This window comes from Bidens hawaiensis, unplaced genomic scaffold (genome assembly GCF_021521415.1).
Source record: "Bidens hawaiensis isolate Kalapana, Puna unplaced genomic scaffold, B.hawaiensis_p1.1 tig00010132_1, whole genome shotgun sequence".
NCBI classification, from domain to species: Eukaryota; Viridiplantae; Streptophyta; class Magnoliopsida; order Asterales; family Asteraceae; genus Bidens; species Bidens hawaiensis.
In genome coordinates this window covers 394,917-410,120 of record NW_027491767.1, presented here as the reverse complement: position 1 = coordinate 410,120, position 15,204 = coordinate 394,917, and the positions used below count along the sequence as shown (strand labels likewise).

General features: G+C 39.8%; 2 protein-coding genes across 2 annotated transcripts; one reads left to right on the top strand and one right to left on the bottom strand.

The window, feature by feature from the left end:
• Positions 1-9,189: 9,189 nt before the first annotated feature.
• LOC143534344 (uncharacterized) lies at positions 9,190-10,157 on the bottom strand. The gene is made up of 3 exons (XM_077028853.1): positions 10,068-10,157; positions 9,575-10,000; positions 9,190-9,465 (listed from the first exon to the last, which is right to left on the bottom strand). Exons 1-3 carry the CDS (start codon positions 10,155-10,157, stop codon positions 9,190-9,192), a joined length of 792 nt encoding a protein of 263 aa, XP_076884968.1.
• Positions 10,158-11,302: 1,145 nt separating this feature from the next.
• On the top strand, positions 11,303-14,439 carry LOC143534314 (protein indeterminate-domain 12-like). The gene is made up of 3 exons (XM_077028826.1): positions 11,303-11,696; positions 12,304-12,703; positions 13,641-14,439. The coding sequence occupies exons 1-3, from the start codon at positions 11,510-11,512 to the stop codon at positions 14,419-14,421; spliced, it is 1,368 nt and encodes a 455-aa protein (XP_076884941.1). The 5' UTR covers positions 11,303-11,509; the 3' UTR covers positions 14,422-14,439.
• Positions 14,440-15,204: the final 765 nt, after the last annotated feature.

The following is a 15,204-nucleotide window of genomic DNA, read 5'->3' as shown; positions in this document are numbered from 1 at the left end:
ATATATATTTTTATATTACTTACTAATAATAATTCCTTCCCGCCTCTTCTTCTTTCTTGTCGCCGTCCCACCTCTCTTTCTCTCTCTTGTCGCCGTCCCGCCTCTTCTTCTTTTTTGTCGCCGTCCCGCCTCTCTTTTCTCTCTTGTCGCCGTCCCGCCCCTCTGCTTAACCCTTAAGCCTTGAACCCCTTTTTCTCTTAACTCTTTGCTTGTCCTTTGGTTCTTCCCGCCTAAGGATGTCTGCGCAGCTCCACGCGCCAGACTCTTTACAAGGAAGCCTGCGTGAAGACCGGCTGTCCCTGCGTTTCGCGAGACGAATTCTTCTCGCAGCGCGCTAAGAACGGTAGTTCTTCCCGCGACGCGCTAAGAATTGTAGTTCTTCTCGCAGCGCGCTAAGAATGGTAGTTCTTCCCGCGACGCGCTAAGGATTTTAGTCCTTCCCGCGGCGCGCTAAGGATTGTCCTCTGTCTGCCTTCGCCCTCGCGCGTGCGCTCGAGTCTTCTCGCGCTAGACCTTAAGTCTTTTCTTCTGTTTAGGTCAGCCTGTATTCTTTTGTGATATCTTATCTTCTGTCTGAATAGTCACTTTCGGCGCAGCATGCGCACCAACCCCATTGGTTGGCAGAAAAAGTGACTGACATAATCCTTTGAAATCTGCTTTTCCCATGCCTTGACCAGTACCTTTATCTGACTCCTCCCATGCTTAATTCTGTAACCTGTCAGCCCTTTTTCCTGTTCCCCGGCTGCCATATCTTTTGGTATCTTTTGCTTTTGGAATCTTTTGCCTTTTGATATCTTTTGCTTGATTTGATAAGATCTTTCCCTCTTTTTAAGGGATTGTGTTCCCTAGGGTTTCCCTATATATAATACTATTTTCTTGTTATTTAACACTACACACACAAACACTTAAACTCTCCTCTGCTCTCTTCTCCTTGCCCACTGCCGTTGTTCCTCAGCCGCCTCCTCTCCCTGCCTTCGTCTTTTCCCTTGTCCTGCCCAGATTTCCGGTAATATATAATATATAATAATTTGTTAAAGATACATATTACTATGCTAACATATATTCAAGGCATAAAACAAATCATTAAACCAATAATCTCTATTTATAGGTTAACTTCGCTTGTTGAAAGTTTGGTTCTTGCGTTACCTTTCAACGCACCGTTTACATGTGAGTAATCTCGTACCTAATCCCTTTTTATTTTTAATGTTTTGGGATGTTCATGTGTTCGTACAAACTTGAGTCTTAAACTTGTTTATAAACTTTTGTCTCGCAAAACCCCATGTGTTATGGACGTAGACTTGGCTGTTTATTTGTATGTGTGGATCATTAACCGTCTTGTCGGCCTATTCCGCAGTTTTCATGGATCCATTAGATGAACACGGGAGAACTATCGTTTATGATTTCTCTTTTGTTTACACTTGCACAGTTTTCTTGTTTCTGTGCTCAATTGGGAGCACGGGTTGAACTATGAGCTATGATCTATTAGGCTTGATCACAATCTGATTACACCCGTGTTGAACACCAGTTATACACATGATGCGCGCAGATATTGTTATCTATTTATATCTATTAAACTTGATTTCTCACCGACACGCAAGTGTTAACGTTTTATTTTAACACATGTTCAGGTTTGCTGTAGCAGCTTTTGGGAATCTCTTGGACGCGTAGGATGTTTTCTTTTTGTTTGGACCTAGATTAAAATGTAACAAGACATATTATGTTATTTGAATATTTTAAGTTATGATATGATTTATGTTAATTTATGATTCATGTTCTGCGCTCGCGCAATGAAAATGTATTTATTAAATATTGACACCCAATAGTGTCGCGAGTAATGAAACAATACGTGGCGCCCCGATGTATAATCCGCCTTCGGTCGGGGTGTTACAGATTGGTATCAGAGCTCCGTGACTTTAGGATAGGTGGTTAGACGTAACGACCTAGAATACCTAAGAGTCCCTTCTCGCGCATGAGAAATATCTCATGTTTGCGCGCTAATTGTTATTTACTCGATATTTATAAAATATGCTGGCGCATACGCAGCACTTGATTTCATGTTTTATTCGCGATCTTTCGATTTTTATTAAATTTCAATTTATTTCTTTACTTACATATTCGTTTGTTGTGGGGATTGAAAATCCGAGAAGTCATGGTGGTACATGAATAGTTGATTTTCAATTACCATTAACTTTATGTTTTAAATTGAAGATTTGAAAAGTCATGGTGATACATGAATTGTCAATCTCCAATATTCATTTACTCGATATTTTAAATTGAAGATTTGAAAAGTCATGGTGATACATGAATGGTCAACCTTCAATGCTCATTTACTCGATATTTTAAATTGAAGATTTGAAAAGTCATGGTGATACATGAATTGTCGATTTTCAATTCGAATTCATTACCTGTATTAAGTTTGCATTTAAATTCATATTTTATTTCAAAATTTGATAGCATTTAACTCCGCGAAACAAGTTTTACGACGATATACTTTGCGCTAAAACGATTTCCCATACCAAGATATTAACAAAAATTAAAACTTTTATAGAATGCCTCCGCTATCTCGCCGTCATCAGAGGAGAGAAGCCTCGCGCAGACGTAGGCAGCAACGTTCCCAGGAAATGGCCGCCGCAATAGCCCAAGCCTTAAACCAAACTAATACCAACCCCTCTGGATACAATATTAAATCCTTCAATGCGGGTAACCCTCCGAAATTCACCGGACTTGAAGGAGCCACCGTGATGCTCCAGTGGCTCGAGAAAATTGAAAACACTTTCCTCCATATCCAATGCCCTCCAGACCGACGAACCTTATACGCCTCAAGTGTCCTAGAATCAAGGGCGCTTACTTGGTGGAATGGAGTAGCTCACGCGCGTGGCGCAGAAGCTGCTTCTAGCATGCTCTGGGAGGAATTCAAGGAACTTCTGACTAGAGAATTCTGCCCTCCCAACGAAATAAAGCGCCTTGAGGAGGAATTTTGGAACTTGAAACAGTACAGTGGTGAAGCGCGCGAGTACGCTATGCGCTTCCACGAACTTAGTTTGCTTGTCCCGCACCTAGTTACCCCTTCCCGCCGAGCTATCGAAAAGTTTCTTGGGGGTCTTCCCATGGAAATTCAAGATTCTGTATGGGCCAGGAACCCAGCAACCCTCTCTGACGCCATCGAGTTGGCCGCTGTGCTCAGCGACAACCATGTCAGAGCAGGAACCCTGTTCCTGCGGGGAGCCGAAAAGACCAAACTCACCAAGACTGTCCCAGAACCAACAGAAACCAAGCCAGAACCCTCAAACCGTAACAACCTCAAGCGTAAGCGCAAATCCAATCATCAAACCTACGCGCTTACCAACCCACTCGTTGTCCAGCAACCCGCCTACCAACCTCCAGTACACGCTCCTAACCCACTGTCAACTTACCCAACACCCCCTGTAGTCCATAACTATGCCTTAACCAATCCCGCACTCCCTGCCTCATCAACTAAGAAACCTTACACAGGAAACCAACCCTTTTGCCCAACCTGTAGACTTCACCACCCACCTTAAGTCCCGTGCCGACTTTGTCACCGATGTGGCCGCGCTGGTCACAATGCGGAAAACTGTAGAGTCCTTCCCTCCAACCCAATTGCGCAAACACCACCAACCTACCTGCAGAACCCACAACCAACATACCCTAATCCACGACCCAGGTCGTGCTATAACTGCGGTGATCCCAGTCATTTCCGGAACGCGTGCCCGAGACTACAAGTTCAGATTACGCAAGCGAACCCAGTTAACCAAATTTCGAACCAAGTGACGCGCGGACGAGCTTTTAATATAACCGCGCACCAAGCGCAAGCGAATAATGACGTGGTTAATGGTACATTTTTACTTAACGGACAATATGCATCCATACTTTTTGATACTGGCGCCGATAGAAGTTTTATTTCTCGCGCATTTGAGCAAAAACTTGCGCGACCGCGAGTAAACTTAAACGAAAACTTTTCAGTTGAATTGGCTAATGGTGAAACTATTTTAATAAACTCCGTAATCAAAGATTGCACGCTTAACCTTAATGAGCATGATTTTCTAATCGACCTCATTCCCATGCCTCTTGGAAGTTTTGATGTTATTATCGGTATGGACTGGCTCTCGCAAAATCGCGCCGAAGTTATTTGCGCCAAAAAGATGATTCGCATTCCTCGAGAAAATGGTGATCTGCATATCTACGGCGAGAAACCATCTAACGGTCTTAAACTAATGTCATGCACTGAAGCCCGAAGACTTTTGCGGAAGAAATGTGTTGCATTCTTAGCCCATGTGGTCAAACCCGATGAAGGAAAGAAGAAACTTTCTGAAATCCCCATCGTGCGTGACTTCCCTGAAGTCTTTCCCGATGATCTTTCTGGTTTACCTCCCGCTCGGGAAGTCGAGTTTCGTGTTGATCTTGTCCCTGGTGCATCCCCTGTAGCCAAATCTCCTTATCGTCTTGCACCCGCTGAAATGCAAGAATTAGCAAGTCAACTCCAAGAGTTGACCGCTAAAGGATTCATTCGCCCTAGCTCTTCGCCCTGGGGTGCTCCGGTGTTGTTCGTTAAAAAGAAAGATGGTACGTTTCGCATGTGTATTGATTACCGCGAGCTGAACAAGCTCACCATTAAGAACCGGTATCCCTTACCGCGTATTGACGACCTCTTTGACCAACTCCAAGGTGCCTCTTGTTTCTCTAAGATCGATCTCCGTTCTGGCTATCACCAGTTGCGTATCTGCGAAGAGGACGTTCCCAAGACTGCCTTTCGAACCCGCTATGGCCATTTTGAATTCTTGGTCATGCCCTTCGGTTTAACCAACGCACCCGCTGTTTTCATGGATCTAATGAACCGGGTGTGTAGGCCTTTCTTGGATCAATTCGTGATCGTGTTCATCGATGATGTTCTGGTGTATTCTAAAACCAAGGCCGAGCATGAGCAACATCTTCGGTTGGTGTTGCAAAAGCTTCGAACCGAACAACTCTATGCCAAACTCTCCAAGTGTGAGTTCTGGTCGGATGAAGTACAGTTTCTTGGTCATGTTGTAAACAAGATGGGTATTCATGTCGACCCATCCAAAATTGAAGCAATCAAGAACTGGATTACACCGTCCACTCCTACCGAAATCCGTTCCTTTTTGGGCTTAGCTGGTTACTACCGGCGATTTATTTCGAACTTCTCAAAGATCGCTTTGCCTTTAACAGCTTTAACGCACAAAGGCAAACCGTATATTTGGGGCTCGAAGCAAGAAGAAGCCTTTCTGAAGCTCAAGCGATTGTTGTGCGAAGCTCCTGTTCTAACTTTACCAGAGGGTAATGATGATTTTGTCGTGTATTGTGATGCCTCCAACCAAGGTCTCGGTTGTGTACTTAATGCAACGAGGCAAGGTTATCGCTTACGCGTCAAGGCAACTCAAAATTCACGAAAAGAATTATACGACTCACGACCTCGAACTTGGTGCAGTTGTATTTGCCTTAAAAATCTGGAGACACTACCTCTATGGGACTAAGTGCATCATTTACACAGACCATAAAAGCCTCCAGCATATTTTTGATCAAAAGGAACTTAACATGAGACAACGCCGATGGAACGAACTCATCAGCGATTACGATTGTGAGATCCGATATCACCCTGGAAAGGCTAATGTGGTAGCTGATGCGCTCAGCCGCAAACCCTGCCAGCTTAACTGTATCTTGTCGCGCACGCAGCTTCACTTCGCGCCGATTCAAAGCAATCTTGGATCACGCATTCGTGACGCGCAGCGCGCATCCATCAGCAATGGCAACCTTCGCGCCGAGTTAGCGTGTGGCGCGGAAGCGCATTTTGTCCCTAATCTGAGTAGAATTCTCTACTATCTCAATCGCATCTGGATTCCCAATGATGAGAATCTTCGCACTGTCCTACTGTGTGAAGCGCACAAATCTCGGTATTCCGTTCATCCTGGTGCTGACAAAATGTACAAAGATTTGCGCCTTTCTTATTGGTGGCCTGGTATGAAAAAGGATATTGCTGTGTTCGTAGCTAAATGCCTAACTTGTTCTAAGGTAAAAGCTGAACATCAACGCCCGTCTGGTTTGCTCGAACAACCTGAAATTCCTACGTGGAAATGGGAAAGTATAGCAATGGACTTTATCACCAAGTTACCCTTGACCGCAAGCAAACATGATAGCATTTGGGTAATAGTGGATCGATTGACCAAGTCTGCCCACTTTCTGCCCATTTGTGAAACCTACCGTGTTGAACAACTTGCGCATCTTTATGTCAAGGAGATTGTCTGCCGTCATGGTACTCCTTTGAGCATCATATCCGATCGCGATGGCCGTTTTATATCTCGCTTTTGGAAATCTCTCCAATCTGCGTTAGGAACTCGTTTGGACATGAGTACTGCATATCATCCTCAGACTGACGGACAGTCTGAGCGAACCATCCAAACCCTTGAGGATATGCTTCGATCTTGTGTTCTTGATTTTGGAGGTAATTGGGATTCACACCTACCTCTGATCGAGTTCTCTTATAATAACAGCTATCATTCCAGCATTGGTATGGCCCCATTTGAAGCACTTTACGGTCGAAAGTGCCGCTCACCGATTTGTTGGAACGAAGTGGGTGAAGTTCAAATCACAGGACCCGAATTAGTTCAAGAGACAACCGATAAAATCGCCAAGATCCGTGATCATCTGCTGACTGCCAGAAGCCGACAGAAGAGTTACGCAGATCGCAGGCGGAAGCCTCTCGAATTTCTAGTTGGTGATCTTGTTCTCCTCAAAGTGTCGCCCTGGAAGGGTGTTGTCCGCTTTGGGAAGAAAGGTAAGCTTGCACCTCGTTATGTTGGTCCATTCAAGATTCTTGCGAGGGTGGGAAAAGTTGCCTACAAGCTAGACCTGCCGCCCGCGCTCAGCAATGTGCATCCAACTTTCCATGTATCCAATCTCAAGAAATGTTTAGCTGACGAGAACCTCCACATACCACTTGATGAAGTTCAAGTTGATGAGTCTATGCATTTCGTTGAGAAGCCTGTTGAGATTATGGATCGCGAGGTAAAGCAAACCAAGCGCAGTCGCATCCCTATTGTTAAAGTTCGTTGGCAGTCCAAGCGCGGAGCCGAGTTCACTTGGGAAGGGAAGATCAGATGAAGATCAAGTACCCGCACCTTTTCTCTGCGCAACCTACTTCGAGATAAATTTCGGGACGAAATTTCTTAAAGTAGGGGAGACTGTGACAACTGCCCAATCCGACCCGACCCAGGTACCCGTTTTCGAATCCGATTCTTTTTATGATTTAAAATTTGTTTATTAATCTTTGTAAATTTAACATTAAATAAATTATATACATATATTTTTATATTACTTACTAATAATAATTCCTTCCCGCCTCTTCTTCTTTCTTGTCGCCGTCCCGCCTCTCTTTCTCTCTCTTGTCGCCGTCCCGCCTCTTCTTCTTTCTTGTCGCCGTCCCGCCTCTCTTTTCTCTCTTGTCGCCGTCCCGCCCCTCTGCTTAACCCTTAAGCCTTGAACCCCTTTTTCTCTTAACTCTTTGCTTGTCCTTTGGTTCTTCCCGCCTAAGGATGTCTGCGCAGCTCCACGCGCCAGACTCTTTACAAGGAAGCCTGCGTGAAGACCGGCTGTCCCTGCGTTTCGCGAGACGAATTCTTCTCGCAGCGCGCTAAGAATTGTAATTCTTCTCGCAGCGCGCTAAGAATGGTAGTTCTTCCCGCGACGCGCTAAGGATTTTAGTCCTTCCCGCGGCGCGCTAAGGATTGTCCTCTGTCTGCCTTCGCCCTCGCGCGTGCGCTCGAGTCTTCTCGCGCTAGACCTTAAGTCTTTTCTTCTGTTTAGGTCAGCCTGTATTCTTTTGTGATATCTTATCTTCTGTCTGAATAGTCACTTTCGGCGCAGCATGCGCACCAACCCCATTGGTTGGCAGAAAAAGTGACTGACATAATCCTTTGAAATCTGCTTTTCCCATGCCTTGACCAGTACCTTTATCTGACTCCTCCCATGCTTTATTCTGTAACCTGTCAGCCCTTTTTCCTGTTCCCCGGCTGCCATATCTTTTGGTATCTTTTGCTTTTGGAATCTTTTGCCTTTTGATATCTTTTGCTTGATTTGATAAGATCTTTCCCTCTTTTTAAGGGATTGTGTTCCTTAGGGTTTCCCTATATATAATACTATTTTCTTGTTATTTAACACTACACACACAAACACTTAAACTCTCCTCTGCTCTCTTCTCCTTGCCCACTGCCGTTGTTCCTCAGCCGCCTCCTCTCCCTGCCTTCGTCTTTTCCCTTGTCCTGCCCAGATTTCCGGTAATATATAATATATAATAATTTGTTAAAGATACATATTACTATGCTAACATATATTCAAGGCATAAAACAAATCATTAAACCAATAATCTCTATTTATAGGTTAACTTCGCTTGTTGAAAGTTTGGTTCTTGCGTTACCTTTCAACGCACCGTTTACATGTGAGTAATCTCGTACCTAATCCCTTTTTATTTTTAATGTTTTGGGATGTTCATGTGTTCGTACAAACTTGAGTCTTAAACTTGTTTATAAACTTTTGTCGCGCAAAACCCCATGTGTTATGGACGTAGACTTGGCTGTTTATTTGTATGTGTGGATCATTAACCGTCTTGTCGGCCTATTCCGCAGTTTTCATGGATCCATTAGATGAACACGGGAGAACTATCGTTTATGATTTCTCTTTTGTTTACACTTGCACAGTTTTCTTGTTTCTGTGCTCAATTGGGAGCACGGGTTGAACTATGAGCTATGATCTATTAGGCTTGATCACAATCTGATTACACCCTTGTTGAACACCAGTTATACACATGATGCGCGCAGATATTGTTATCTATTTATATCTATTAAACTTGATTTCTCACCGACACGCAAGTGTTGACGTTTTATTTTAACACATGTTCAGGTTTGCTGTAGCAGCTTTTGGGAATCTCTTGGACGCGTAGGATGTTTTCTTTTTGTTTGGACCTAGATTAAAATGTAACAAGACATATTATGTTATTTGAATATTTTAAGTTATGATATGATTTATGTTAATTTATGATTCATGTTCTGCGCTCGCGCAATGAAAATGTATTTATTAAATATTGACACCCAATAGTGTCGCGAGTAATGAAACAATACGTGGCGCCCCGATGTATAATCCGCCTTCGGTCGGGGTGTTACATCACCGTCCCGGCATTGCCATGCGACTGCCCCTCGTCGACACGTCGCCTCTGAACAAGTACATAAACTTTAGGATGGCAATGTAAGTAGGGATGGCAGTGAAACTCGAACCCGATGGGAAAACCCGAAACTCGACAAATGGCAAACCGTACCTATTTGTCTTGTATGTTGCATCTACGAACAGCACATGCGGGAATGCACGCCAAATCGGGAACGATAATTCATGAACGATGAATAGCCTCTCCAACTTGTGAGTGGATTCATTTACATCATGCTCCTAAAGGTTACCAGCATTATCCAAGAGTGTGAAAATAACTTGCATCGGAGACTTGTTACCGTGGAGGGATACTCGCTGCCTTTGTTGTTCGTTGTATACGTTTTTTTGCCGTAGACACACAACGAGGGTCCTGCTTTCTTATTATTGATATAATGTTTTGGGGATCCACGTTCTGGTTTGTCAGATCCTTAACCAAAACTTTTTGCGCAGGGTTCAACCTCTTTGCAAATTCATGATCTTCCATATATAGAGCAGGCGGATGATTATGTGTACCACACGCAACTTTTAGTTTCCAACCATCTTCCTCTTTGTGGTACTTTGCAATCAACTGAAATGGACAGTTGATTTTCTTGGTACCACCAACGTGTCTGCCAGTTGCCTTCCCCTTGCATACACCACCACGATTACATCTAAGAAACAACTTGTTTTTGTCGCCAGCAACATTTGTCTTAGACCTTTGGGTAATTATCACGTAACCATTGTTAAGTCCGGTGTTGTACGCCCATTGCTTCAACTCATCGAAACACATAAACCCCTAAAATAAGATTCATTTTTGTTAATAACAGGATAACGTAATACAAACATGAATAGAAAACCTGTACCTGTTCGGTTGTGAAAAAATGACCAGATTCCACAAAAACGGTGGCGAAAGATTCATCGGATTCCACAAAACTTTCTTCAAAATTATGCATTTCATAAACGAAATTTATCAATGTGGTTGGAAAAATAAATTGAGGTTGGTAATATTTTTAACAACATTTGGAAGGGATGAAGGGGGAGAAAGAAGTGAGTAAAATATACACACACTTCATTGTTAGATGTATATCGTTTAAGAAGTAAGTGGGTAAAAAACCATATGAGATCACACAATTTATATGGTTGAGAGATTCCTTTTATTCCTAATATTCGTCTTACAGTCTCACAATATGGTCAAAGAATCAATGAGGCCTAAATATATGTGACAGATTGATGGATTAAATATGTTTCACGCTTCTTGCAAAAGTAATTGTACAATTTTAAAGATTCTTCGTCATACGTTTCGTATTATTTCCTACACATTTCGTATAGATTACTTCTCATGAGTTTTCAAACACCTACATGCATACGATTTGTATTCTTTCATATACGGTTCATATGTTTATGTTAGATTACATGCTTCGTATGAAATCTTATACGTCTCGTCTTCCATATAATACGAACTGTATATAAAAGCATATGACTCGTATAGTTTGTGAAGCATATGACTCGTATAGTTTGTGAAGCATATGACTCGTATGGTTTTCCATATGACTCGTATAGCTTCCTTGATTTGACTAACTTAAGTTATTATTCTATACGTTGCGTATGCCAGCATACGTTGCGTATGAGGCCTATGATTAGATGAGGGAATGGTGTTTAAATAAGCTAAGTGGTGTATCTCTAGCAAACCCCAACACAAAATACTTGAAACTTTCATTGTCAAAAAGAGAGAATTAACTACAATAATATGCAAAAAGAAAACAAAAAATATATATAAAAAAAAGGTGAGATTGGGAAACAGAAGTGATAAAAAGACAGAAAGCAAGCAGTACTCTAAGTCAGACATCAACCCTAGCCCCACTCTCTCTCATCTTTTTAACTTATTATTATTATTCATTCCCATTCACGTCTCTTTTCATCCACACCTTCTTTCTCTCTCTAGAATCAAGAACAACACACACCAGTGTGTGTGAAATTGTTGAAACAACAGCTAGCTGATCATACAGTACTGCTTCAGTTTCTTCCAAAAAACTAAACATTGTCTTTTTGGTTGATGTCATATTATAGCTCAAATCTTTGCAAAACAGTTTGGATTTCATCAAGTAAACTAGGGTTTAAACTTAAAAACAAAAACCTTTGTTTTTTTTTAATCTTTAGCTTGTTTCCAAGTTTGATTCTCCTTTTGTCTTCTTCATCTTTATCTTTTTATGATGATGCAACATATCCTTGTTTCATTTCTATAGACACACTCCTACTATATATATAATATATATATATAAATATTGAAACCACCTAGTGACAGAAGATGAAGCAGAATGTGGTTTTGGAAGATGATTTGAGTAACTCTGCATCTGATCTTCATGCAACTCCTGAGAATATAAGTCAAGAAAATGGAAGCAATTATCATCAAAACTACTTTGCAGCTGCACATCCTCCACCACGTCAAAGTCAACCTTTAACCAAGAAAAAAAGAAATCTTCCAGGCAACCCAGGTTCAAAATCCTCTGAAATTAAAAATATAATATAATAAAATCTTGGGTTTTTCATTATTTTCAAAAAGAATTATGGGTTTTTTAATATTTTTCATTATTTCTAAAGAAAAACATTTTTTTATATAAAATAATGTCTCCCATGGATGGACTAGCAGTTGACCTGTGTTCAAAATCACTTAAATCTAATATTTTTTCATGGGGTTTCACTAGTTTCATAAAAAGTTTGTTACTTTGAAACCAAAAGCAATTTTTTCACCATTTTCAAAAAAAAAAAAGAAAAAACTTTCCTGGCAACACAGGTTCAAATTTTCTGAAATTTCAAATATTTTTTCTTGGGGTTTTCACCATTTTCAAAAAAGAATGGTGGGTTTTCAGTATTTTTTCATCATTTCTATAGAATAACATATTTTTATATATAAAAAACAGTTGACCTGTGTTCAAAATCACTTAAATCTTCATTTTCAAAAAGAATGGTTGGTTTTCAATTTATTTCCAAAGAAAAACATGTTTTCTATATAAAAAAACAGTTGAAACCATAATCAAGTTTCTTTAAAAATATGATAATCTTATTTATTTAATAATATATTTTTTTGTGCGTGTTTTGTAGATCCAGAAGCAGAAGTGATATCTTTATCACCAACAACACTAATGGCAACAAACAGATTTGTCTGTGAGATGTGTAACAAAGGTTTCCAAAGAGATCAAAATCTGCAGCTTCACAGAAGAGGACACAACCTGCCATGGAAGCTAAAGCAGAGGAACAAGAATGAAGTGGTGAGGAAGAAAGTGTATGTGTGTCCAGAAGTGAACTGTGTGCATCATGAACCATCAAGGGCTTTAGGGGACTTAACAGGAATCAAGAAACACTTTTGCAGAAAGCATGGTGAGAAAAAGTGGAAATGTGAAAAATGTTCAAAGAAGTATGCAGTTCAATCTGATTGGAAAGCTCATTCCAAAACTTGTGGCACAAGAGAGTACAAATGTGATTGTGGCACCCTTTTTTCAAGGTAACAAAAATTCCTTCATTTATTATTACCATAACATTCTAGCATTCAATATAACCATAAGTTTCATGTTTATTGGAAGTTTGTTTATTGAAGAAATCTTTATTAAATGAAGTCCCTATTCATATTTATTGACTGTTTTTTTTGGGCTCTTTTAACTGTTTTTTTTTTGGATTAAAATTACAATTTTTCAATAGGGACTAGTCTAGTATATAATGCAGCATTAGGTCATAAAGTCCATATAGCTATAATGCAAAATCAAGTATACACATCATATCATAAGGACTAGAATGAACAAGATGGTTATATGGCTCGTATCATGTTGTTAGTGTTACATCCTCATTTTTTGTCATCAAATTTTTTGTCGTCAAACAAATTATACGGGCAATATAATTCGTGTCTCGTATGAGCATATTACCAATTTCCGTCTTCCAACGACCCACATTCACATTTTCTTATATAGCCTGTATCATGTTGTCAATGTTGCATTAGTCATTTTTGTTGTCAAACAAATCATACTATACGGGCATTATGATTTTTGGCTCGTTCGAACGTATTAGTATATTACCAATTTTCGTCTTCCAGCGACCCACATTTGCATTTTCCTACAAAACTCGTGCGACACATAAGTGATGCCTGAATAACGTGTCATTGATGTTTCTTTATACAAAACCTTTAAATAAATTAGTACCTTTGCTTTGTGTGTGTGTCTTTTGGATTAAAAACTTGTACCTAGATGGTTTTCTTTGCTTCTTTAACTACTTTTTTATAACTAAAAGTACAATTCTTGGAATAAATTAGTCATTTTTCCTTTGTGGGCGTCTGTGATTTTGGATCAAGAACTTAAAAAAACAAACTTTTTTTGTTTTCTTGTGTTTGGAGTGTTGTTGTTCATGGGCATATATTCTTTTTTAATAATAATCTTGATCAACATGTGCAGGAGGGATAGTTTCATCACACACAGAGCTTTTTGTGATGCACTGGCACAAGAGAGTGCAAGATCCATCACCGAACTTGAGCCAACAACAATCCCGGGTCAAATACCAACCCATCTACTTGACCCGGGTCATTTCTTGAAAAAAGAAGAAAACCCATTATTATTATTTCCTCCATCTTGGTTACAATCCCAATATACCTATGGGCCCCACATGATATCCTACCATCCAACACCATACATGTCAGCTACTGCAATGCTGCAAAAAGCAGCTGAGATGGGTACAACTCATTTAAGCAGTAGTAGGGGTACAAGTCTTCAAGCACCATGTACAAGTGCTACAACTTCCTTGGTTGGTGGACCCCACCACCAACACCAACCATACATACCTCACGTGTCTGCTAACTCTCCAGCAGCTGGTAACAACACTTGTGGTACAAGCAGTAGTCTTCTTGAAGCATGTGCTGATGGTGGGCCCACACCCCATAACACATCTTTTATCCATCCTGTGAACATGAACTTGATGACCATGATGTTGATGAGTGAAGATGGTTTTGTTGATGTGTCAAGTTTTGATGATGCATTTAGTCAAATCTTGGATGCAAATGCTACAAAGAAAGAAGAAGAAGATGGTGTTGTTGATAATAATAATAATAATAATAATAATAATAATAATAATAATAATAATAATAATATGATGATGATGAATATGACAAGGGATTTCTTGGGGCTGAAAGATGGTGATGATGATGATATTGGAAGCATTGATGAAAGTATTAATATATGATATTTAGAGTTATTAGTTACTTTTTTTACTGTTACTTTTGTTACTGTAATGCAAAAGGAAGAACACTTTTGAGGATGCAATGATATTCCATGCATATTGTAAGTTCACACATGTGATGCTATGGCAGTCAAAAGTTTAAATCATTTAAGTAGGGTTTTGATTTGAATAATTGAGTTAAAAAATGTATATGCATACATTGGATTCTTAGCCTAAGGCCATTGAAAGATTCCTCAAATGGTTATGAAAAATAATATTATCCGTGACAAATGTTGTGAAATTAGACATACTATATCTATGTATGCATGTGTGTTTTTTTATTTTTTAAAATAACATAAGAAGCTAAATAATTATAGATGCAATGTTATGAAATATTATAAAATTATTTAGCTTTTGATTTCTAATTTTACTTATTGTACATATTCACAAAAAATATTAAGTGAAGTGGCAATAGGTAACTTCAATTAACAATTTTGTATTATAAACTTTATGAATTAAAGTTACAAATATCCACATGAATTATTTAGTTTCTGAAAAGGGCATGATAATATATACATATTTGATATGAATCAAACTAAAATGATGATAAACGTGTAAAGTGTAATAGTTTTGGCATGTATGTTAAAGAAAGATCTGCATTGTAAGTTGGTAACAAGTGTGACTGTGGGTACATTTGTTTCCATAATGCACTACACATGATGACTAGTGTTATAAACAAAATGTTGAGTAAGCTTAAGTTTTCGTCCATAAGGTTTTATCCAAAAATCAACAATTATCCAACTTTCA